At 40.3% G+C, this 26,759-nt stretch overlaps 1 protein-coding gene across 1 annotated transcript in view; it reads left to right on the top strand.

Moving 5' to 3' along the window:
- The window catches only part of ADARB2 (adenosine deaminase RNA specific B2 (inactive)), a 564,845-nt gene that overhangs the window by 454,541 nt on the left and 83,545 nt on the right, over positions 1-26,759 (top strand). Inside the window, exon 8 of the mRNA XM_078662777.1 lies at positions 9,987-10,168. Within this exon, the coding sequence (XP_078518903.1) occupies positions 9,987-10,168 (182 nt within the window). The remainder of the gene's footprint in view (positions 1-9,986; positions 10,169-26,759) is intronic.

Here is a 26,759-nt window from a genome sequence, read left to right as displayed (position 1 = left end):
GGTTTAGCGATCCGCCAACGAAAACCCCCCAAGGCACGGAGATGAAGGAAGCAGAGCAGCTGCTTTGCTTGGACACAGATCCAGAATCACTGACGACGCTCCAATAAGTTGTACGTGCTTAATAGGCCACAATGACACTTCCAGAAGCCCTTCTGGGAGACGTAGTTCTTGACTCTGTTCGTCATGTAGGCGCTACCAGGTCAAACACTGACAGACTATCTATATCTTTCTCGTAATGATAGGTGAACAATAACACACTATACACAAAAACGTTCTACTGTAAGTTTTACCTGATAAGGATGTTGGGAGAGTTATGCCAAAGCCCATATAAAGCGTTTCATCCCTTTTGTACCTCAGCATTTACAGGAGATTGTGTCTACCTATGAAAAGCCAAGAAGTTGTGCTTTTGAAACTTTCACAGCATTACACTCCCAAATGAAATCTCTTGCTCTCTGTTTTTGCCCCTGAAAAATTGATTTTGAGCTGCTCCTCCAGTGACCACATTAATATAATAAATAAATACCGCTACTGAGGACCAATGGGATTTTAAAGACCAAGCTCTGGCAAACTCCCCAAATATATTAAACAACAAATATATCCAAGGATGCCGAGTGGTGAAGTAGCGACGGAGAGAGCGGTGCTTCCCCTTTTTCTGAGCCGTGGCCAGGTGGGGTGAGGTGTTGTCCTCTTACAAGTACGTAATCTTCATACGACTTGGCAGAGTGAATAGAAACAACATGGACCCCTAGTGAACTCAGGTGATGTCCGTATCTGTTCTGATTTTTGAGCACGGATTTTGGGTTTCTTTACATTATTATTATTTGCAGTAGCTATTACTATACACGGTCCTGATGAAAGCAATTGACAACTATGCCGAATATTGCTGAAACATGTTGACCATTTAAAATCATCCAGACAGTCCGTATTATAGTGACTGACAGTAACTACTTTTTAATGGTGGAGGTCGGGGTAGCGCCAGAATAAAGTTATTAGCATCCTCTCATCCACTTTTAAATCACACTTTTTTTAATTAATTTTGTTCACACTTATTTTTTGAGCACTGCAAACATCAGTCCCCGCATATTACATGTGTGCTACGATTTCCTAAATTGAATAGACAAGACCATAACATGATCTACTTGATGGGTTAAGGGTACCTTTATATACATCTGGACCCCCCATCATGAAAATACAGGGGCACTCCTGTAGTTGGTCTTGTTCGGAATCCCAAATGATGAAGGGCGGTTCCGTATGGTGACTGATGGGCATCCTGGTTTGACCACTATAGGCATAAACTTAGTTTGTCAATACACATGCATAAATGAACAGTTCAGGTGAAGAGTGTGCATTGTTGTGTTATGTTTAGAGTTTTCTCTTCAGACCCTCTGGCATATTTGTTGTTTAACACATTAATATAATGTCAGCTAGTAGACAGCTGTAGCAAGTGGCTACGGATAGGTTGTGTACAACATGTAAATGCGCATGTGCAAGCATTGTATTAGAAAGGAAGAGTATTCCTGTCTGCTTTCCAGAGTTACTTCATATATTATCTATTGCCAACTGAAAAAAGGTAAACACTAATATTCCTCCAGATAACTGTAAGAACATAACAGTGACATAAAACAAAGTGATTAAGACAGTTTTTATAGAAAGTGTAAATGCTGAAAGGTAATCACATTCCACTCAAAGAAGATGTGTTATTTATGCATACTAATCCCTAAGATGTACCATGTGCAAAGCTTAGATGAATTAACAATGACACCATCACATAGACATAAACAAAATGCTGAAACTGGAACAGGCTTAGTAGGAGAGATATTTGGAGCAGTCATTCCACCTGTAGGTGTCATTTTAAATTAAAAGGTCAGAAAGTTGGGTACCATTTTGACAAGATGGCAACGAGCACATCTGGTGCTTTGCTTATGATTAACACTGAGTTAATTACCATAGGGTCTATGGTACTTCAAGACCGTCTTGCACTAGACATTTTACTTGCAGAGAAAGGCAGAGTATTCAAAATGGTTAAACTAACTCACTGTTGTTTATACATACCTGACGGAAGTAAGGAAATAGAGGGCTATGCAAAGAACATTTCAAGTTTAGAACCTGAATTACACGAATTGGAAACACCAAGTGTTTTTGAAAACTTTGGGAAAGGAGTTTGCACAATTGGAAATTGGTTTTCAACAGCAGGAAAGGGTATATTGAAAGCTATTGTATTGACAATAATAATTATAGGACCTTAGCTAATTGTTTTATATTTTGTTTGTGAGCTGTGGATGTATTTTACACAAAAGACAGGAAAAGATGTAAAGAAAGTTTTATGAAAAGGATTTAGGTTTGAAGGAATTGTGAATAATGATTACCTGAAATCACTGATATTTAGAGGTGAGAAAATAAAGAGACAACACACAATGGCTGATACGTATGCATTCTGAAATGAACTCACAAGGGAAATTAATTTGAGTGATGGTTAAGATAACAATCAACTGGGGGCCCTGATAGAGTAGAAGAAGTTAGCTTAAATAAATGCCTAAAATTACACTAGATATGAATATGAAAATGCTTAATAGAATGAACGGTAGGAAAATGTGCCTTTCCTTAAAAGTGCCAAATTAACGTGTAACATGATTTTTTGCAGTAAGTACTCACTTCTATTGTAATTACACTACAAGGCCTGACTAAGCCTCTTCTATATTTCTTTCAGTTAATATTCTTCTTTAATAAATAAACAAGTGCTTTCAGGAAATGCTCAACTATGCAATATTATTTGATAAATGATTCACACATGACTTGTTTAAATATGTCATCTCTGTAGAATGTGCTGACTTTAAAAATGTATCTCTTCTTTTCTCAGCTACAGTTCTCGTATTTGGTTAGTTTTCTAGCTGCCACATATTCACAATGCTGAATGCTGAATAGTATATTAAATTAATAATGCTTACATGATGATGTAAATCTCCTGACTTAATCACGTAGTTTACAACTAAAATGTTTCTGCCTTTGGAATAGTTAATTTTTACACAGTGGAATACTGAATAGCTAATAGTTTAGGCTGCAGGGTTCGTGTGGGAACTCAGAGTCAAACTAATGCACCTAAATGTTTAACAGCTAAGTTGACACATGTAGAGGGCACCTTGCCAACTTTGTACGTTTACTGTGGGAATGAAGGAAAAAGCAGCCATTTCTGGTAACAAAGATATGGTTTACACCCTGCATAGAGCTATAAAATAATTCCAAAGTTAGAATAACATTCCTGATTCCCAAATCCAGTGTCCAGAACTTGATGAGCTGTACAGCCTTGTCAGGTCGTACTAGAAGGTGGTTGTGATTTGAAGGTGGGAGTACTAATAGTGCGATGTATTCTTTATGGTAGTTGTGTACTGGTTCAGACAGTGGTGTTGTGAGAATGAATGGGTGAATGAAAATAAGTATTAAGAAGCTATTGAAGAAAAGGGATTGAAGAATTCAGACTCGCAGTAGTTGATAGATCCCGGGATATACACAGATACATACATAAAGTTGAACAGAAGACTTGTTTGCAGGACAGGATGTAGTGTGGGAGGTACCATCACCTATATCATTGACATAGAGAAATTAGGCATTGTTGTGATTCGTTAACAATGAATGATGTTAGTGGAACCTAATTGCACAAAACAGGTGAAGCTGCATTGATTTGGGTGATTTCATGCTGGTCGAGATTTCACTTGTGGCTGTGGAAAATACTCAGACATTTTTCCTTGGATTGGGAGATCTCATACATCGGTGTTTTTTCGGTAAATTTGCTTGTCTTGCACTGCATACAGTGAAAGAATCCTATGATAGCCTTATTTTTATATTTAGTATCTGAAAGTGGCTGTGGACCAGTAGGTCCTTCAATGAGGCATTCCGTCTATAGGATATCAGGGTGATGTAGTTAAAACAGGGTCAATAACAAAGTCAGTTCTGATAGAGTTTGGATGAACTTGTAGAATGGCTTGTGACCAGTCTCATAAATCCTTGCCCCGTTATGTTACCCTGTCACCTATCCTGATCAAGTAGGACTTGCTGTCTTGATGTATGTCGTACTTCTTTGGCTGCCTTATTGAGAACTGTGGGTGGATACCCACTTGTCCTGAATCTACCTAATGTCTCTCCCTCTGCCTGTTGGAAGCTCAGAGTTGTTGAATAGTTGTGTTTTACACGCAGCAGTTCCCCAAACAGAATGCTATTTATTAACTTGTATGGTTGATGACTGCTGGCATGTAACAAGGAATTTCCAGCATCGGGTTTCCTAGAGAGCAGTTTGTACTTTGTTGCTCTCCACAAAAACCGTCACGTCTAGAAATAGGAAACTGATGTCACTGATGTGCCTGGGAAGCTGCAAGTTGAGGTAGTTGGTATTCAACCTTTCAATATACTGTTCGAACTCACTGCAAATCCCTTTCCATATTGTAAATAAATCATAGATGTAACGTGCCCATAGCACTAAGGACTCCAACCACTGTTCATTGATATCTGCCCAGGCACATGCTTCTCCCACCAGTTCACAAAAAGGTTTGTGTAGCTGGGGGCAAAGGACGTGCCCATGTCAGTCCCTTACAGTTGTTGGTTTAACTGCCTGGAAAAGAGAAAGATTTTATTATATAGACTGAACTTTATGAATTGTACAATCATGGTGTTGTGTTCATGGTATTTGAAAGCATGTGTCTTTAGAAAATATTGAACTGCCATGAGATGCAAGTATATAACTAGTGATGTCTAGAGTTACCAGTAGAAAATCTTCCTCCCATTCTATCCCCTCAAATAAACATTAAGAAATCTTTAGTAACTGCAGACATCACTAGCCTATATCCTTGCATCTCACACCAGGATGGACTAATAACAGTTCAATCTTTTCTAAAGACACCTGCTTTGAAATAACATGAACATAACACCATGATTGTACAATTCATAAAGTTCTGTCTGTAAAATAACATATTTCCCTTTATGAGCAGTTAAACCAACAACAGCAAGGGACTGCCATGGACACATGCTTTGCCCCTAGCTAGATAAACCTTAACGTGGTCTAGTGGGATAAGCACGTGTCCTGGGCAGATAGCAATGAGCAGTGGTTGGAGTCCCTAGTGCCATGGGCACGTTACATCAATGATTTATTTATAAAAATGGAAAGTGACTCGCAGTGAGGTTGAGCAGTATATTGAAAGTTTGAATACCAACTCCCTCAACTTACAGTTTACCTGACACATCAGTGACATCAATGACATCAGTGCCCCATTTCTAGATGTGATGGTTTTTGTGAAGGGCAACAAATTGCAAACTGCACTCTTTAGAAAACCCACTGTCAGAAATTCCTTGCTACACGCCATCAGTCATCACCCACGCAAGTTAATAATTAGCATTCCATATGGGAAACTACTGCGTGCAAAGCACAACAGTTCAGCAACTCAGAACTTCCAAGAGGGAGAGACATTAAATAGATTCAGGAGATGTGGGTATCCGTCCGCAGTCCTCATCCTGGCAGCCTAAAATGTATGACAGACATCAAGACAGTAACTCCTACTTGATCAGGATTGGAGACAGGGTACCAAAACAGGGCAAGAATCTAGGAGACTAGTTACAAGCCATTTTACATGCTCATCACGAAATCGGCATATATTAAGTATTGACTCTTTTATTGGTCTTGTTTTAACTAAATCTCCCCAGATATCTTATAGACGGAATTTCTCATTGAAGGACATGTTGGTTCACAGCCACTTTTCAGATACTTGCTATAAAAAGTAGGTTGTCACAGGATTCTTTCCATGTTTGCAGTGCAAGGTTTGCAAATTTAGCAAAACAAATACTGGTGAATGAGATCTACCAATCTAAGAAAAAAGTTATGATTAACAAACTGCTCAATTGTAATTTGGACCATGTTGTATTCAGCCTTGTGTGTCTATGTGGGAAGAATATGTGTGCAGTACAACCCATGCAGCCAAAGAAAGAATGTTAGAACACATGCAGGTGATCACCAATCAGGATTCTGCTTTTCCAGTTGCGAGGTACTTCCAAGCCCAACATGACAGTAATCATGATCTCCTTAGATTTTACTGTTGGGACAAAGTAGCTAGAGTAGAGAGGGAGGGGAGGAGATGAAACACAAACATTACGACAACTGAAGTCTAAATATATAATTACCCTAAAAACCATGAATCCCGTAGGCCTCAACTGTGATGCAGAGCTCTGGGTCCACATAGGATAAGTGATGGGTTACTTCACCGGTAATAGCGATCCACCCTACACGCATGGGTCTGCCCACAAAACCTGGGTTAATGGAAATTTCCAGTATATTACAGCATCAAATATATACCTGACCATATGCGCCCATTCTGGGCTTAATATCATATTCATAAATTGTGGCATGACAATAGAATGCAATATAGTACCATCATAACGCAGCTTGAGTCCATTCAGGGCACAGTGATATATAACATATATGTTATCCTTCAAGGTTTAATATCTGTTGAATTTATTTTTAGTTATGATGTACAAAATTTGTTTCTCAAAGAACTCATCATATGTTAAAATTGATGGTCGACCAGGATGACTATGGATGCTGAGCCTCATTTGACTATTCTTTATTTAGCGCACATGGTGCAAAATAATCATTGACAATCCAATAGAATTGGTAAAAATATATGAGCAGCTACCTGGCCACTTCCCCTATAATCTATAATCTCCTAGTGCACTGATGGTTGATGGATAAAGTCCCCATTCCTCCCAGGGGTCCTTGGGGCTAACAAGCCCTCCTTCAATAAGTCCCACACAGAGGGATTGCCCAGAGGTCTTCAGAGGCCACGCCCCCTTTTCCCACCACTCTGCAAACACACTTCCTGGTGCACTGCTGGCTGGGGGCTGAAGTCCCCATGGCTCCAGTGGGTCCTTGGGGGCCAACTACCACTCCTGGTACCTCCAGAAAATCCCACACAGTGGGATTGCTGAGAGAAGAAGTCCACTTTAGTCCAGAGACCCTGGGGAGGGGGCGGTCCCTGGGGCACAATAAGCCCCAAGCGCGGTACCAGTGCGTCCTCCTCCTTTTTTGCATAATGTCCCCGGGACCTGCCCACCCGGATGCCAACAATGAATGAAGCACAGGAGCCTGCGCTTCATTTAAAAAAAAACATTTTTGGCCAGATAATGCCCAATGTTTTTTGATAAATGCTTTTATGGCCCTGCATGTCCCAGTGGGACCCCTACCCGGCCCCAAGAGGCCTAGGGGGGCAGGGTGTTTCTCCCCTTTCCCCTTTTCTTTTTTACATTTATTGTGGGACTCGGTTCAAACAAGTCCCAAGATGGCTGTCAACACTTCCTGGTTGAAGTGTTGGCAGCCAATCAAATTTCAGTAGGGTTTCAGTAGGATTTCTGAATATATCCATCTTTTTTTAACCTAAATATCTCTGAAACTACTGAACGGATTCACACCAAATCACAAAAAGCATGCTTTGCAGACCAACATCTAGCTTCCTGCCAAATTTGGTGTAATTTCGTTCAGCGGTTCGGGCTGTAATCATGTTTAAATCAGTAAAATCCCCTTAGACATAACATGGGGAACACGTGTTTTGGGACCCCCCTTTTTTCTCGGCCCTCACTTGAAGGATCACTCTGAAACTTTCAACACAGCAACTGAACCAAAAAGGGGAAGTATTTAGAAAATTTGGTGACGATTCTCTTCATAAGTTAGCCAGTAGATACAGTTTAGTTCTTCATCTGTATCTAGTCAGGCCGGGTAGCTACTGTACGACTCCAAAATGTTCCTTGATCCCATTGTATGGAAAGTCCTCTCAAAATCCCCTCCTCTGATTGTCCTCAAACCTTTCTCAATTCCAAAACAAGCAACTAAACAGAATTTCTTTTATGATGATCCCTAAAATGCCTGTCAGCAATTGTATGTTAACTTGTTTTAAAATTGTCGTGCAAACTGAAAAAATTGTGCTCTCTGTATTCCTTTATTTTTAGGGATATTCAAGAACAAATGTATTATAGTATACATTACGTGATTATTTTTGTAAATTTAGTTTTTTGTGTCCATTGTGAAGCTCAAAGTTTAACTAATTATTTGCTTGCAGGCTTTACATTTGCCGTATTAAAGCCCTGTTTTGGTGTTAACTATTATCGCTTCATACCCTTGCGAAAATGGCTATGTACAAGCATGTCCTGTAGTGATCTGTCTTTTGTGTAAGTTACAGAAGATTTATCATCCAGCTCATTCCCAATATAATTGTTGCAGTTCAGTAGAAGAATGGATCAAATCACCTTCAAGCTCTTGCAATAGCCCTTATGGCCTTTTCCCAACAAGTCTCATTTGAGGCTTTAGCAAGCAACAAAAACTCATCCCTTGTTCTAGTGCCTGCCGTTTTGGAGGCTTCAAGTAACTTTCATTGGGTGTCATCTTTTCAGGAATCTCTGTGCTATTGAGGTTTTATCTTCCTTGTGTTCCATATTAGTTTTGCAATCGTGCTGTTATTGCATATCTAAATGTATTAATACAAAGGACTGGCTTGAACCTGATGGTCATAGAGTTGAATGAACCTCAGTGGAGGTAGCTCTGCCCTTGTCTTTCTGACGTTGATAAATTGAGTATCATAAAATAAGAATTATTTATGGTACTACAAAACATGAGAATGGTCTTATACAAGTGGTATATGAAAACGAAAGTTATTATATATGTGTGTACATACCCACATGATAAGTGTGCATGTGTGTGTGTGTCTGTGTATATATATTAACACGTTTAAGTATTAACATATCAGCTATGCCCACTTCTGCAGACTTTCAGTGATTTGTATTTCAATTAAAAACGCGGAGATTTGTTCAGCTATTGCTATTTGAAGGATGTTATACAATAATAAACTCAAAGAGTTAAGTGCTAACATATCAAATGACATCAAATAGTACAAGTCTCTCTATAGTGGAGAAAATTAGGCAAGCATTGTCCTCGGTTCTGGCCCTACACTTTCCTGTAAATGGCTATACATAGACAGAAGCACACCAACAGTAAGATTTCAACAATCATAGTTCTCCCTGAAGTGACCACGTTTGAAATAAGGGGAAACGATAATGATGGCAAATATTATGAGTACTTTTACACTTCTGGGAGATGCGAGGGATGGAACATATTGCATGCATTTGTGTGATGAACAGGATGGAGAAGAGTGAGGAACTGAGCCCTTGTCGGAAAAGGAAAAAGTGCTGCACTCTGAAAGACTTTCCCTAATTCATCCATGCTGGAAGAACATCCGATCTACACTCTTCATAGCAATACACATTAGTTCTGAACAGGGGCGTAGCTACATTCGTGCAGCAGGTGCAGTGGCACTGGGCCAACGCCTTGCAGGCCGATTAAAGCCACACAATGCTGTATTTTGCTAACAAACAGCAGTCAAAGGGGTAAATGCCCTTGTTTGTACCTTAGCATTCTTGCAACACTACTGGTTCAGAAATGATCTGAATTTCAAGTAGTTTGGAAATTAGATGAATTTAGGAAACAATGGTTGTCATTCAGACTCTGACATAGCACAAACACTGGTGCAAGATACACTCTGTGCACATTTTGGCACTCCTGTAGCGCAAACTGTCCTTGCTTCTGTTTTGCAGTCTCTTTAATCCTCTGAATTTTCTGGTTATAAAAGTGAATGCAGTATTTAATGTGATCAAAACTGGTATATATATCTTTTGTGCTTGGCATCCACCTTTTGTTTTTACCAAGGTGAATAAAGCACAAAAGCACCTTTAACACCAGATGCAAATGTTATTACTGACTTGACTGAAAATTTGAACATAAGGAAATAAAGGGCTTTCCTAGCATAAGGTGCCAGGTCGTCAATAAATTAGTTTCCTCCTAACCCTGTGTATCCAGAGAAACATCACGTTTTCCAATCCTATTATGAGGCTTGCTTTATGACACAATATTACTGAAGCTTGCAGAGTACTTTGTGACAATGTTTTTTTGTTTTATCTTCCCGTAGATGGAACACCCTCGGAATGCAAGGCGCTCTCCTCAGCCATTTCATTGAACCAGTCTATTTGCACAGCATCATCGTGGGCAGCCTCCATCACACTGGTCACCTATCGCGGGTTATGAGCCATAGAATAGAAGACTGTGGAAAACTACCAACTCCATACCGACATAATCAACCCCTCCTCAGTGGTAAGCGCACACTTGATTTACCAACAGATTTACAACTCTCCAATGTTTTCACCATCCTTGGTTACATTTATACAGCAATATATGTTAAGCAGAAGAAAATACTCCTGTTTGTCAACGGTCATTGGTTTCCCTACCAGATGCTGTCTCCTTTCTGAAGAGATGTGTTCCTCTGTGTGAGTCCTGTGCCTTTAAGACAAGCCCTCCTTCGGAATGACAGACAGTGTGCATGTCTAAATAATAATCAATTGCGCCATTCCACTAAATTTCCGCAGTGACACAAGGTCAGCAGTAGGACATGCTCAGAGCTTATCTCCATTCTCTTGAAATCAGGATTTAGATATAGTGTGCCTCATGGCAACCTGACGCGCGTGCACACGCACCCTTATCCCGGATGAGTACATTCCTTCAGGACACACACAATAATAAAAAAAAAGATAAAGAGGAGGCTGTGAGGGCAATGAATGGCTCTGCAAAGAGACATACATGATTACTGTTCTGCAGCATGGCCCAAGTACATTTTGAACGCTCTTTGGTTTCAGCCATTTCTTATCCCGTTGACGAGTTCTGTTTGTGTGTGTGTGTATATATATATATATATATATATATATATATATATATATATATTTATATATTTATATATAAACGTGTAGCCATTTGTCTCTCTACACGCTATTTATATTTTATATATATATATATATATATATATATATATATATATATATATATTACCTACTGGCGGTCGCTAGTAGGTAGTTATAGTTAGGACCTAGCTACCATAGGAAATCCGCAACATTCTATTGGGAATAACTCTGGTGCCGGTTGAGGAATTTGTGTGTAATTTTCCAACATTTTGGCCAGCTCCGCTCCGCTCCTTCCCTGGAAGTTTCGGGGGGATTCGTGAAGTGGGGAATGAGAAAAAAGGGGGGTCCCAAAACGTGTTTTCCCCATGTTAATTACCATAGGACGGTCTGACAAGTCTACAGCTCGAACCGCTGAATGGAATTACGCCAAACGTGGCAAAATTGTAGGGACTGGTACGCAGATGTGCCTTTGCTATATTTGGTGAAAATTGCTCCAGTGGTTTTTTTGAAAATTAACTTTAATAACACATATATATCTATAGGTGCGCTCCGAGCGCTCACCGGTACGCGTACCGGGGAGCGCACCCGGCGCGCTACGGGAGTGTGCGAGCGGAAAGCTGATTGGCTCTCGGGTGTCTGTCAACATTCTAAACAGTCCGGAGAAACCGCCATCTTGTGTCTCGGTAGAATCGAGACACAAGAGGTGAAAAGAAAGGGGGAAATAATTAAAAGGGGGCAGAGTAGACACCCCCTGACCCCCTAGGTTTTCTGAGGGGGGCCTAGAAGGACCCTGAAGGGCAAAAAAACTTTTTTTTTGTTGAAATTTTCGCGGGGTAAGAGCTGGGTGCGTTCTCATATACGCTCTCCGGTACGCGCACCCTGAGCGCACCACAGGGTAAAACAGTGAAAGAAAATAGTTTTAAAAAAGAATTGGGGTGAGGGGCACTCTACCACTTCACTAATTCCTTCTCTTACTCTCTGTCCTCTTACTTCTACACTCTCCTTCCCTCATTCTCTCTCTGTTAGCCTCATTCTCGCCGTCCTTTTAGTGTCTCACTCCTCTTCTGTCACGCTCACTCCCTATAACTCAGCCATACTCCCACACTCACCTTCTTTCAGACCTTAACCTTTACTTTCCTTCCTGTCTCTTTTCTTCTTTTGCTCCTTCACTCTTTTCTCTTCCCTTACTCTCCTTACTGCACTTCACTAACTCCTTCTCTTACTCCCTCTGTCCTCTTACTTCTACACTCCCCTTCCCTCTGTTAGCCTCATTCTCTCTGACCCCTTAGTCTGTCACTCCTCTTCTATCACGCTCACTCCCTATAACACAGCCACACTCCCTCACTTATGTTTCTTTCCTCCCTCACTCAGTCCTCTACTCTCACTTTTTCTTTCACTTTCTCTGTCTCTTCACTCCCTTACTCACCTTGTCTCACATTCACTTGCCTTTATCCAGTCTGTATCTCCACTCTTTCCTCAACATCACTGCTCTTTTCTTACCCTTCCACACCCCCGTTCCTCAACTACATTTTCTTCACTTATCCTCATTCCCATGTTCACTCTCCTTCTCCTTACTCACCTCCCACACTCACCTTCTTTCAGTCCCCCTACTTCACTTCCCTTCCCCTCTCGTCCCTTTCTTTGCTTTCTCACTCATTTTCCTCTCCTCTCTCACTGCACTCCACTTCAGTTACTCTTTTTGATTTTTTTAAGATTACAGCTCTTTTTTGAGAATTGGAGGTAGTTCTAAAAAGAACTTTTTTTTCGTTTTTTTCTCAACAAAAACAAAAACAGGGAATGTCAAACTGCTCAACAGGAGCAAAAAAAAAGAATCAAAATTAGGGATGGGGATGGCAGCGGTGGTTCTCTCATGTGCGGACAATGTTCATAATACTTTGTTCACCATAACAAAGTAGTTCATCACAATCTTTGCATTTGATTGTGATGCCATCAAAAACAGGCTGAATATTTGGAATCAGCTGTTCTGGTCGCCCCCTCACCGATGATGCAGTTGGTCCTCCATTTGAAGTTGAAGCACCATCCCTTGGAGCCTCTCGTGCCAGAGCCCTGACACTCTCCCAGGCATAGTTCTGAGGATGCCTGCGTTGAACGTGGCGAATCATTGTTGAATTTCCAAAACTGTACTTCCTTCTGGGGTCTCCTCGGGAAAGTACAGTTTGGCAGATTTTACATTCAACTTTGGGAGCATTCACCTTTTTTAATCCCTTCAGGTATTGAAAAAAACTTCCAAATAAAATGTTCTTTGACCTTGGGCTGGAGAGGCTCTTCATCAATAAAACCATCTGACTCCTCACTGCTGCTGGATGCTCTGGCAGCCATTCTTTCCACAAAATGGTAAGACAGAAAAAAACAGGTCTTGCTGTCTCCAAAGTGAAAGAAGAAGTGAAGGAGAAGGGTGGGGTTTTCATTAGTTGGAAAAAAAAACTGTTAACAACCAATGAAAAGAGTTATTTTAAGGTCACATGACTTGACGCGCTTACGCTGCGCGCACCGGAGCGCTTCAGGGGCGCTTACGCGGCGCGCTTGAGTGACGTTTTGGTAGCTTTACGGAAATGCAAAATCATTTTCATTCGGAAAATCAAAAATACTACTTTTATAAGCATGGTACTGAATGTCTTGCATTATTATTTAGTTTTCATAAAATTTTTTTTACGAACGCAGAAATAGCGCTCTCTGGAGGGCTTACCGGTGCGCGCACCCTGAGCGCTCCAAGTCAAAATGATATGGGTAAGCTTACCGGTGCGCGCACCCTGAGCGCACCAGGAAAAAATGATTAAAAAAAAGAAAAATACATTGAAAAAATAATTGTAGGTTACAAACTCGATATACAAGGAATTAGCATTTAAAAAACCTTTGAAATTCACTGAAAAAACCATAGGTTTCACGTTTGTTATAGTTAGGAATTAGCATTTAAAAAACCTTTGAAATTCACTGAAAAAACCATAGGTTTCACACCAGTTATAGTTAGCTGAACATTTTACTCATACAAAACCATTGAAATTCCCACGTTATAGCTAGTTGGGCTCACTATAACTCGCGCGCTCGCAATCCACTGCTGATGATGTCACATATTACATCATTCATGACATGGTCAGTGACATCACTGATGACATCACTGATGACATCTCAAATGACATCACTGATGACATCACTGATGACATCATTCATGTCACAATACGATGCACCTCCTCACACTCTAATATAACCTTTGATACATCCAGTGTTAAATACAGACTACCATTCCAGAAACCATTGACACACCAATACCAGTTAAAGTAGTCGTGCATGCCTGAAGGCGAAGTCCAACTGCGTGATATTTTATATTTGTATTTGTTTTTGTATCGCGCATAGCTCACCCATTAGGTCTCATAGCGCTGACAGATGGATAAAACAGAACCGGTAGGTATGGACGGTGGTAGACTAAGGTTTGAAGAGCAGAGTTTTTAGGTTCTTACGGAAGATAGTCAAATTGGGTTCTGCTCTCAGATCTAGGGGAAGTAAATTCCAGATGGAAGGACCAATTTTTGAAAAACCTCTATCACCGTTCCTCACTGTGCGGACTCTAGGCGTCTTTAACAGTAGCTGGTTGGAGGAGCGAAGATTTCTCGTTGGGCTGTATCGGTGCAGTTTATCTCTGATATATGCTGGTCCTTGTCCGTTTAAAGATTTGTGGACTAGGCAGCAGACCTTGAACTTTATGCGTCTGTTAACTGGTAACCAGTGTAGTTGATTCAAACAGGGGGCAGACGGGGTTCTTGGTGGAAGGTCCAGTGCGAGCCTGGTCGCGCTGTTCTGAATGGTCTGTAGTTTGGCTATGTTAGAAGCATTTATATCAGCAAACAATGCATTGCCATAATCCAGCCGGCTAGTTATTAAGCCTTGGATTAGTGGTCTTCTGCTAGTTAAAGGAAGCCATTTGAATATTTTTCTGAGGCTTCTCATTAGGCCTATACAGGTGTGTACCACTTTATTAATGTGTGGTTGCATTGTGAGTTGGTCATCCATTGTGATTCCTAGGTTTCGGACTGTACCTTTAGGGGGGGGGCATTGACCAAGTTCAATGGGCCACCAGTCTTGTTCCCATAATTGGTGTGCCTTTCCGAACAGCATTATTTCGGACTTTTCTGCATTAAGCATTAGAAAGTTCTCAGTCATCCATTTTTTGATGGCCACCATGCAGGACCGAAATCTGATTTTAGTATCGCCTGGGTCGGGGCCCATGGTGACCAGGATCTGTGTATCATCAGCGTATGAGACAGTTTGGAAGCCATGATCCCTGATTATCTTGGCTAGGGGGGACATATAAACGTTGAATAACGTTGGGCTCAGGATTGAGCCCTGGGGGACGCCGATGTTGTTATCTGTAGTACCGGACAGGAAAGGACCAGTTTTTACTCTGGATTTCCTGTCTGCCAGGTAGCTTTGTAGCCAGCCCAGCGCCTTGCCCCCGACACCAACCCCCACCAGCCGCTCTATTAGTACTGTGTGGGAGATGGTGTCGAAAGCTGCAGAAAGATCCAATAGAATCAGGATTGCTGATTTCTTCGAATCAATGGCAAGGCGGATATTACCTACTATTTCGAGTAGAGCTGTTTCCGTACTATGGTGGGCTCTAAAGCCTGATTGGGTGGCGTCCAGTATCTTATTGTCTTCTAGATGTTTCATTAGTTGGGAGTTTATAGTTGCCTCCATCATTTTACCAAACAGAGGGAGGAGGGCTATTGGGCGATAATTTGAAGGAACTGTGTGGTCAGCATTGATTTTTTTGATAATGGGCCTAATCGTTGCTTCCTTCCAGCTGCTTGGGAATGTACTTTGTGCAAGGGAGATGTTAAAAATTGTGGTAAGTTCAGTCGCTATAGCTGGTCCAATTTTGGCTAGAATTTGTGATGATGCTGAGTCATTTGGGGATCCTGATTTGATCTTTCCTAGTTTACTTATTACCATGTCTATAGTGAAGGGATTGAATTCTAGTAGCTGCGTGGTGAGTGACAGGTTCTCCATATGTGAAGGGGACAGAGGATGTGAAGCATCTGTATTGGGGGTCGAATTAGGAAAGGTCATATATATATTATTTATTTTGTCCTTAAAATATACGGATAGTTGGTTTGCCCATTCCTGGGATTCAGGTGTAGTAGCTTGGCAGGGTAGGGGATTCGTGAAGTCTTTCACTATTTTATATAGTGTTTTTTGGCAGCTCCCTGCTTGATTTATTTTATCAGCAAGATAGGTTTTTTTTGCTGTTGCTATATTCGCCATATATTCGTGGTGTGAGGTTTTGTATTTGGCTTTGTCGTCTAAGTTTTTGGTTTTTCTCCAACGCCTTTCTAGAGCCCTAGTAGCTACTTTTAATCTCTTAAGTTCCAGGGTGAACCAGGGGCTGCTTTTTGTAGGGCATTTAGTTGGGCGCTTAGGGGCTATTATGTCAAGGGCCTTTACAATGGCTTTGTCTAAGTCCACTGCCATCTGATTCGCCGATTGGGTGGCAGGGGGAGGAATGAAATGCCTCTGAAATGTGTCTATCTGTATTTTTGTCCATGATCTGGTTAAATTCAATTGTTTGGGGGATCTGGGATCCTGTGAGTTGAGTTTGATAGAAAAGTTTATGAGTGAGTGATCAGTCCATAGTACAGGAGTAAGGTCATTAATGGATAATTGTTGCGAATTGGAACAGATGATGTCGAGGCAGTGTCCCGCAATGTGCGTCGGGCCTGTCTCTAGTATTTTCAGGTCTAATGCATGTATGCTGTTGATCAACTCAACGGTATGGTGATCGGTTTGACATTCTAGATGGTGATTTATGTCCCCTAATAGCAAGATATTTTTACATGCAAGGACGTGGGGTGCAAGAATGTCTAGCATTTGGGTGGCAAAGTTCACTTTAGTGGTGGGAGGTCTGTAGACCAAAGCACCCTTCCAAGATTCAGTGTTATTGAGTAGCAGGGAGAAAAGTAAGAATTCGCCCCAGGGCGCCAGATGAGTCTCTATGGTAATGATTTTTATGTGCTCTTTAAATATGATGGCGGTTCCTCCGCCTCTTTTAGATTTTCTGTCCAGCCTAATGATCTTATAACCTTCAGGTAAGGCTGTGGCTATATCTGGGGTGGAGTGATCTTGAATCCATGTCTTTGTCATAAAAAACAGGTCAGGAGCTTCTTGATCAAGCACTGCCCAGATTTGTATGGCGTGCTTTGGGAGGGAGCGCACGTTGCCATAAATGCAGGTTAGAACAAGGGGTGTGATTGTTTGGGGAGGATTCGAGGGGCTGGTGTTTAGAGCTAGTAGCTGATCCCTCGAATAGGTTATCATTTTGAAGTATTGGCTGTGGTACCTGGAAGCCAGACGAACGTGGCGTCGTGCGTCGGTTCTCAGGCGGTGACAGGCGAGGACAGGCCTTGACTTTGACGCGACTTAGACGCGCCGCACGCGCACCGCTGCGCGGGTCCGCTCTGCGCACTCACTTTTGAAGTGTGGTGGGCGGGACCTCGCGCCGATCAAGCTAGACCGCTAACCGGTAGTAGCCGGAAGTGTGCAGGCGAGAAAAACACAATTTAGCTGGTAACAATGTTATGCCCCCAATGCTATGTGCAAATAACAAATTTCCCAAGCGGTTTCCGTTGCGACGCTGTCGTCGATCATAAAATGCTCTCAGCTATTAAAATACAAATTGTGCAAATAAAGTATTTCAGTGCAATTTTAAAAAGGTTTCTCTGAGGCTTAGCAGCGCCTCCTTCCTTTCCCGATTCAGCTTTAGTAAATGTCTCGGCGGGTCCGCTCTGCGCACTCACTTTTGAAGTGTGGTGGGCGGGACCTCGCGCCGATCAAGCTAGACCGCTAACCGGTAGTAGCCGGAAGTGTGCAGGCGAGCAAAACACAATTTAGCTGGTAACAATGTTATGCCCCCAATGCTATGTGCAAATAACAAATTTCTCAAGCGGTTTCCGTTGCGACGCTGTCGTCGATCATAAAATGCTCTCAGCTATTAAAATACAAATTGTGCAAATAAAGTATTTCAGTGCAATTTTAAAATGGTTTCTCTGAGGCTTAGCAGCGCCTCCTTCCTTTCCCGATTCAGCTTTAGTAAATGTCTCGCTATATATATATATATCCAAACCCTTGTTGGTTAGGGATCTTCTCCACAAAGAATTTATATATAGAGGAGTTCAAGCATAGTGAATGCTCTACCAATGCTTGCTTACTTGTCTGTTAAATTGAGCTTATACATTTTGACATTGCCTGGCTAGTTTTCAACTGAAGATGATGTGAGATGGCCCAGTGGGAGGCAACGGCTCAGAATTTCACACCCTCACGCATTACTAATGCTGTGGGTTTTGGTGATTCCAGGGTGACAGTGGAATGATGTCCAATTAAAAGACAATGTGCAATAACATACAGAATTTGATGTCTCTGTAATAATTTCTACATGTTTTCACCCTTTTTCTGGAGTTAGACCTCAATATTTTCCTACTTTCAGCAGGTAAAGTGCCTAGGTGTAAAACTCAAGACCTGCAGTGTTCTTTCTGTTCCTGTAATCTCAGAGGTGCTCTCAAGATTAATGGGGCACCCATATAAGAGCCCCAGGTATGCAAGTTCTTCTGTTGGATGACTTTAGTCCATGGCCCTATGTAACTGTACATCCCATGACATGAAAATGAACTGACAGGAATATCCACTTACTGACAATCCTCATCCCTCAAATGCTGCCTGTCCTTGGAATAGTCCTTATTATAATATTGTGCATATTTACCCTCCAGGCAACGCATTTTACATTGTATTTATGTCTGTTTTGTGTCAGGTTCTTTAGACTACCTTTTTGGCTGCCATTTATCATTTCACTGAGATAATAAACAAACTCCAACAAAACAAGCAAAATTAACTTTTCCTAAATATGACTTTTTACTTTTTTCAATAAAATCCCTTCCCTTCCTAATAAGATTGTGTTGCAATATTTTGGTTTGTTGTTATTTTGTGGTATTGTGTTCGGTTATGTTGCTGTCTTGTTACATTTTTTACTGTACTGTTGTGATGTTGTAATGTTATACTGGTGAGATGTTTTGTTGAGTTGCATTGCTATTGTTCTATGGTGAGGTTTAAGCTAATGTACTGTTGTGCTGCTGTAGTGCTGTATTATTTTGTTGTTGTACCTGACCTTCAGTCTTCAGTGTAAACTTTAATAACTCAATACCATCATCGCAAGCACACTTGTATGATACAATCTAAAAAGGGTATTGGCACCAAATAACAAAGGGCATTAAGTCGCAAAAAAAGAAAATATTTTGTAATTCATCCCTTGTTTGGTTTGTTAAAAGATGTGTTCTTTAGCATGAAATTAAATAGTTAAACACTGGAATGCCTACAAATTAAACGATGGAAATCTCATTTAGAAGTTAGAATTGCTGAGGCCTTATTTCTGATTAAACTGATCCCATTTCCAGAATCAGAGCGACATACTGCCAGAAAACTGAATTCTTTTTATTGTGCTACAACAATGTTCTACCCAGAATATTGATGACTAAAATATAGTGAAGGTAAGTATTTATAGGGTAATATCGATTTACTATACTTAACATCACATGTATGCACCTTGACAAAATATATATCTTAATGAAAGTTAATTGTGGAGTAACAAATAATGCATCGATGCTTACCTACAGATACCTTCACAATATTTTTGTAGTTGAAATTCTTATACTTAACTTCTCATATATGTAACTATACAACAATATATATATATATATATATATATATATATATATATATATATATATATATATATATATACATATATACATATATATATATATATATATATTACCTACTGGCGGTCGCCAGTAGGTATATATAGTTAGGATGTTTTCTCTATGGGATTTTTGAAAATTCTATGTCTAATAACTTTGGCGTTTGTGGACGGAATTAGCTGAAATTTTCAGGAAAATGGCACATTGAAAATTTTGGGGGTGTTCGTCAAGGGGGGGCCGAGAAAAAAGGGGGGTCCCAAAACGCGTTTTTCCCATGTTAATTTCCATAGGGCGGTTGGCCTCACTTTTAGCCCGAACGGCTGAATGGATTTGCACGAAACTTGGCAAAATTGTAGGGACTGGTAGCCCGATGTGCCTTTTGTAGGTCTCAATATATGTGCTCCAGTGGATTTTGAGAAATTAACGTTCAAAAAAAGATATATATCTGTAACAGCGGTCCGCTTCGCGTACTTTTCGCGTTACGGAGGTTTGCGAAGCTGATTGGTTTTTCGGCGTCTGTAAACATTCCAAACAGTCCGTAGCGGCCGCCATCTTGTCTCTCGGTAGGATCGAGAGACAAGAGGAGGCCAAAGCGAAGGGGCAAATGACCATAAGGGGGCATAGTAGATCGTCCCTGACCCCCTAGGTTTGATGTGGAGGCTTTGAAAGGGTCTCGCAGGGCAAAAAAAAAAAAAACAGTTTTTTTAGTTTTTTTGCGTGGAGTGCGCCCGGTTCGCGAACCGGGAAGCGTTCTGGGGAGCGTACTTTCTTGAAAATTAGTGAAAAAAGTTAGAGTAAAATAATAATTGTGAGTGATCAGATGTAGGGTAGCTCTGAGAAGAGCTTTTGGGTTTATGGTACATTTAGGTACTTATAAGTAGGTACCAATGCACAGTCTTAAATTCAGAGTGAAAACTCTGTTGCCCTCATCTGAGAAGTGAACTCCATCTCCTCTGTAGATATCTTGCATGTAGTAACGCAAGTTATTGTTGTACAGGGAGCCCATTCCATGGTCTCTCATGTAAGCTGAAACAGACTTGTTTACATGCTTCCTCGATTTCTCAATTTGTGGACAAAATTGGTTCGACCACCTCCATTTCTGTCTTTGGCATATATTTGAATATACCAAGGCAGTCTGAGGAAAAAGTGCCATCAATTGCTCAAAGGTGTCCTTTAAAAGCATTTCCAGACCTACCCCAGTCAAAGTGCCCAAATCATTACCTCCACAGTGCACAATTAACAGGTCAGGTTTTGGCAAATGCATAAAGGTTTTCACCAATGGTATCAATTGGTGACATTTTAATCCTCTGTGGCCAAACCACTTAATTTCCACATCTTGTAAATTGAGGTTAGGTAAATTCCTGTTTTCAGCGTACCTTTGAGCCCAATAGATGTAACTATGTCCAACAATACAGACAGAAAACATGGTGAGAGAAGGTTCTGCTGCAGTCAGATGAAGTGTGGCAATGAAATGGCAGTTGAAAAAATGAGAGTGTAAAATGAAAAAAACTGAGGAGTTTCTGTGTTAATGAAGCAGTAAGAGTGATTGGTGGATTTTGATTGCTGAAAACAGAAAGTTAGTGTGCATGGATGAGTTCGTTGAAAGATGTATTTTGAGTGGCGAAGAAAAAATCATTAAATGAAAGAATGCTCTGGATATGCAGGTGCACTGAGAGTTCAGAGTTCAATTGCAACATTGTTGTGTGAGAGGTCTTGCAAGAGGTGGTTGCTATGCAGAAAAAGCAGAGAGGGGGCAGAGGGGGGAAGGGTTTTGCTTTGAAAAAAAGTGAGGGAAGAGTTTTGATTGGGTGACATGAGAGATATGTGTGAGGAATTACAGCATTTCTGTGCTTTTGATAGCTGCAGACTCTGGAGTGCATACCTTTTGCTCTGCTGAAGACAAATTGGTGTGTTTCTGAGACTGTTTTGAAACTCAAAGTATTTGCTAAGGTGAGAAAAAATTTCTTTAATTTAGATAGAAAATAGTGTGCTTTAAGGAGAAAATTATGAAGAAAGTTGTGTTTTTCAAATGTTGCTTTGTCTCAAGTGTTTCACAAATAGATTTTGTTTCTTTGAGAAATTGTAATTGGAGAAAATGTGAAGTATTAGTACTGACAGGGCTTTTATGTGCATAGGAGCTGTGGAGTGTTTTCAAATTATGACTTGTAAATCGTTTTTGAGAAAAAGCAATGGTTTTAATATTGATGAGAAGGACATAATGGTGTCTGCTTCTTTATAAGGTAATTGAGAGTCTCTGATGTTATTTTTCCCATTTCAATGTAAGAAGTTTGTCTGTGGAGCAAATTGCTTGTAAATATGCTCCCACCTGTGCATGGCAAATTTAGATTTTGAATGTTTCCGTTACATAGGCATGTTAAAGGTGACTGAAACATGCTGCAAAGGCAATCAAAAAATGATTTTATGTGTCTTAAGGACATTTTAAGTCATTTCCCCATGTGCAGTGTTTTCAAATTATGAGTTGAAAATCGTTTTTGAGGTAAAGGAATGTTTTCAAAATTTATGTGCGCCATATGACCCCAAATTTCTTTTTCAGGGGTGCAGCAGGGTGTTCTTGAGACACCCCTGCACCGTCGGAAAAATTCGTAATTTGCGATGAGGTAATTGCTAATCGCAAATTGCACCTTCATTCCTATGGGCCTCCTGCTGCATGGAAATGAATGGGTAATTTGTAATTAGCAAATAGGTCATCGCAAACTAGGAATGGTAAAGAATCGCTATTTATTCCTTAAAGTTCGCTATTTAGGAAATGCAAAAAACTTTGATGATACATATGGCGGTTTATCTCTAACAAGATAAGAAGCATAGGGATAGATTTATGATGACTGGCGCATCACCAGGGATGTGTTAGTCATTCTGTGCCGCTGTTCCGTCACCTATGGTGTGCTGCATTTACAATGCGGCGCATCAAGGGGGAAAAACAGCACAGATGCGTGACGTATTTGTGCCGTAAAGTTGGCGCATTGCTGGAGTTGTATCGCAAGTGTGATGAAGCTCCAGTAAGGCTGAGGGGTGCCCCTGTCGCAGGGTTTCTGTTCTGACACAGAACTGTGGACAGAGGATTGGAACCTCGGCGAATTAGGGTGTCCCAAAACTCACCTTAGTAATCAAAACCCCTTAGCAAGCTAGGTACAGTGTCACATTGGATATAACAAACTCTCAATGTTTAGACAATCCAGAATATGAACTTATAGTACCTCAGGATACGTGGAACTCATGAACAGTCGGTCGTTATATATTTCTTAGAAACGAGAACATGGAGTTAAGAAGAACACATGTGTATTTGAAATGTTTATTTACTAATGCCGTCTTCTCAGGCGTAGTATCTTAGATTATACAAGTACACATATTATCAGTAGCAAAATTACCAGCATAGTCAATAGTACATAAAAAGCGAATGGTGACAGTATGAATCCACGAAGCAGAGTGGAAAAAATAGAATGAAAGAAAGCAGGGATGACTCCAAAGATTTTCTCAAATGAAGACGCAAGACCACTGGTAACAACTTTAAAAAAGTGCGCCAGGCCCTTTGTGGAGGACGCGTTAGAGATAGTCCGAACCATCTTGCTGAAATGGAAAGGCGAATCTGTATTTAAAAGGGTCTGCACCTCTGTACGGGTGTTCGCTGTGTGAAGCACGAAAGTTTCACGGGCCGAACTCAAGGCCACCTCTCTCTGAGACAAAATAGCTCTTATTCTTGCCATGCCGTTGAAATGTGCTCCCAAGGTTGGTATTTGTGGCCAGGTTGAAAACTCCCTATGTTCATGTGTGGGAGAAAATAGAACATTTCTGCAGCAAATAACCCGTTCACTTACTGTTATGATAAAATGAATACTTTTAATTAACCCAGAACAATCTTCATTATTGAGCATCAAATAACTACCATTTTCCAAGAACTTGAACGTGGGGATGATAGCAGGAACTGGTGTGCCTTGCAACACGCAAGCCATATTTGGTCGGTGTTTGTTGCATGAACCGTGTAACTGTATGTGCCTACACATTAGTGAATGATCTGGCGTCTCAGTGCATTCCTCTCCATTCAGATAAAGTTCTTGATCATCTTTGAAAATCTCTATGTGTATGGAAGCGACCAGACCTCATGAAGAAAACCACTACCTAAAGGTTAATAACGACCTATTGGTATATATTTCATACAATTTGAAAACTTATATAAAGCAAAAGGCAGCGTTATTAAACCGTGGATAAGGCACGTTGCCAAAGCAGTCAACCTTTTGGATTTATACTGGAAATGTTAAAGGAAGAATTACGGAGTAGGGCCTGTAAATCTTTAATGGACAACCGAGTAAAATTACTCCAACCATCATATTCCTCTAACTCCGGGATAGTAGGGGTGTTTAATTTTTTAGAAGTAGCCAATCCAAAGCATTTGGTCTGGGAAATTGTTTCATTCACAAACAACATATGATTTGGGATGAGACATGCACGGTGGAAAGCCTCAGTGCCTTGTACCTGCCAGGTTCGTGAACCCCAAACTGATGTAGATCCTGGATATTTTTACTCTGTGTTACGTTAGCATGGTCTCATTACTGGTTTAAACGCCATTTTTCCTTTTTTGTAACTTCTGCACACGACACTTAGTTGTTGCTTTAGCTTTCAGCCTACCTGCGTCAAGATCTATGCCTGCTTCAAGCAGGCGCAGGGTTTTGATGTAGCTTTGTCCTATCTGATTGTAAATGCGGCACACCGTGGGTGGCAGAGCAGCGGTGCACGTTAACTGGTGCATCCCTGGGGATGTGCTAGTTAATATAAATCTGCCGCTTTACATTTAATTATGTGCAGGGGACACAGAGTAGGTGAGGTTTATCCAAGGTTAAGAAGAGATGAGTTCTGTTCAGTGAAAAATTGGAGATAGGCTTCAGTATATTATATTCTTAAGTAGTGTGTTAAGTTTTTGATGACTGTTATTCATTTACTGTTGGGTAATAGTGGTTAATAAAAATTTTTATTATATTTTACCACAGATTCAACTGCAGATTATTTCAAGATTTTAGGATGCCTAGCAAAGAAAGAGTAAGAAAGGCTGCAAAACGTCAAAGACAGCAGGACCAAGGAATAATGCAGCAGTCCTCTAACAAAAAGATTTGTCAAGTCACCAAGAAAGCACCGGGTAAGAGTCTAAAAACAGTCATAAGAAATATGTGTAGTAAAAAAAATATTACTACAGAAAATGTTTCAGTCCAGAAAAGGAGAAACCATTCAAATGGTAAGGAAAGGCCAATGAGAAATGTTACTGCTAGAGTAAGAGATAACTCTATGCATGAAAGTAGAAGGAAACAACAGTTTAGGGATATTCGTAAACGAATGTTCCGCAACAGGATAATTGGGAATTTGTTAAAAAATATTAAGAAAGGTCAGCAGAAAGTGGTTTTTTATAAGAGAAAAAAAATAGTTGAGAAAGTTATTGATCAGGCATTTGAAATTAAACGTAAGTTATTTATTTTGACAATCAATAGAATTAGGAAGCTAAACAAGGTAATTTATGATTTCAAAAGAAATAGTAGATGGAAGAGAATAGTTAATCGTAGTAATTTTTGTGAAGTTTTTTCTGGAGAATGGATGCATAGTTCAAGCTCTGAGGCATTTTTTAATGAGGAGAGTTATTTCCAGGATAATGATTTGGTGCATGCAGTTGACACCAGTGGTCGAGCTTATGAAGTGAAAGATGGTTGTCCAGTTGAAAAAGAAAAACTTGTGAGAACAGAGATAGAAGAGGTGTTAGGTAATGAGGTTTTAGGGAGACGTCCTAAGGGTCCTGTGTACACCTGGAAGTGTAGTAGTATTTGCAGTGTACGACAGGATTCCATCAATTTGCTTTGTGATTTTATACGGTCATTTAGTAAGAAAAGTTTGAAGCAGAAAATGAAGTTGTTGCAAGAATTAGATCCTTGCAGAGTGAGAGAAGTGATAGGTTTGCATGGTCATTCACTGGCTTGTCTTTCCAGGAGAGTATGCCAGAGTGTTTTTCATCATTTCAGGATGCTAGCAGTGCATCATAATAAAGTGAGGAAATTAGTTAGAATGTTGTATTATGCTAAGAGTCCAGCAATTATGCTTAAACAATTATGCGCTGCTCTTTTGCATGGTTCTGAAATAGATGTGAAGAATATATGTGAAGAAATTGAGTTTTGTTACTTTGGAAGTAAAGAGGAGAATGTTGAAATTGACCAAGAAGAAGAGAGTAATGTGGAAGATAGTGTACAGGTTTCCAGTACAGATAATTTCCAGAGGGAAATTGCGACGTTTGAGGTGAAATCAAGTGAGAGGCCAAATTTCACTTGTGTGTGTTGTCGACGCACTTATTATAAGAATCAGACTAAGTTAGTGGATTTATATGGAAAAAGTGAAAGGGAAAATAATAGTGAATGGAAGGATTTTACAACATACTTGATGGTAGAAAATTGTTTTGATTTGGGATTGGATCAACGTGTGTGTACTTATTGTTGTAACAAATTAAATCAAAACCAGATGCCTGCTAGAGCAGTTCATAATAATCTGGAATTGGTTGAGATTCCTTCTGAATTGAAGGATTTAAATACTTATGAATCTATTTTGATTCAAAGTATCCATCCCTTTCAGGCTATTGTAAGAATGGAGCCAAAGACAGGGAAATTGCCTCCATCAGATTTACAGAGAGGATTAAAGGGAAGAGTTGTTTATTTGCCTCTAGATTTGAAGAAAAACATTAAAACAATTGGAGTAGAAAAAGTGGAAGAGGAACCTCTTGTTATCTTAGTTAATGGGGTTCCGACAAAGAATAAGAAAATATGGCAAGATTTAGTAGATGTTAGGAAAGTCAAAAGGGCAACATTGTATTTGAAAAAATATAATAAATACTATAAAAATGTATATGTTGCAGAAGAGGAAGTAAGTGAGGAAGAGGATAGCGATTTGTGTGCTGGTCAAATTGAGAAAGTAGAACCCTGTACTAGTGAAGAAATATATGAACATTATAGTGTTCATCCTTTGCATTCCAAGGAAGTCATGGGGAATGCTATTGAGTTGTTTCAAATGAAACAAGCGAAAGGGAGTCCCATTAGTGTTTGGGAGGAAAGTTTGGAAGCTCGGTGTTTCCCACAGCTTTTTCCAACAGGTCAGGGAGGAAGATATGATGAGCGACCTCATCAAATTCCTGCTTCTGAATACCGGACTTTGCGATTGTATGCAGGAGATCCTAGGTTTCGACAATGCATTCCTTATTTGTTTCATCTCCTG

This window comes from Lissotriton helveticus, chromosome 10 (assembly GCF_964261635.1).
Source record: "Lissotriton helveticus chromosome 10, aLisHel1.1, whole genome shotgun sequence".
In the NCBI taxonomy this organism is placed as follows: Eukaryota; Metazoa; Chordata; class Amphibia; order Caudata; family Salamandridae; genus Lissotriton; species Lissotriton helveticus.
Note: the sequence above shows the minus strand (reverse complement) of the source record. Positions and strands in the feature narration are given on the sequence as shown.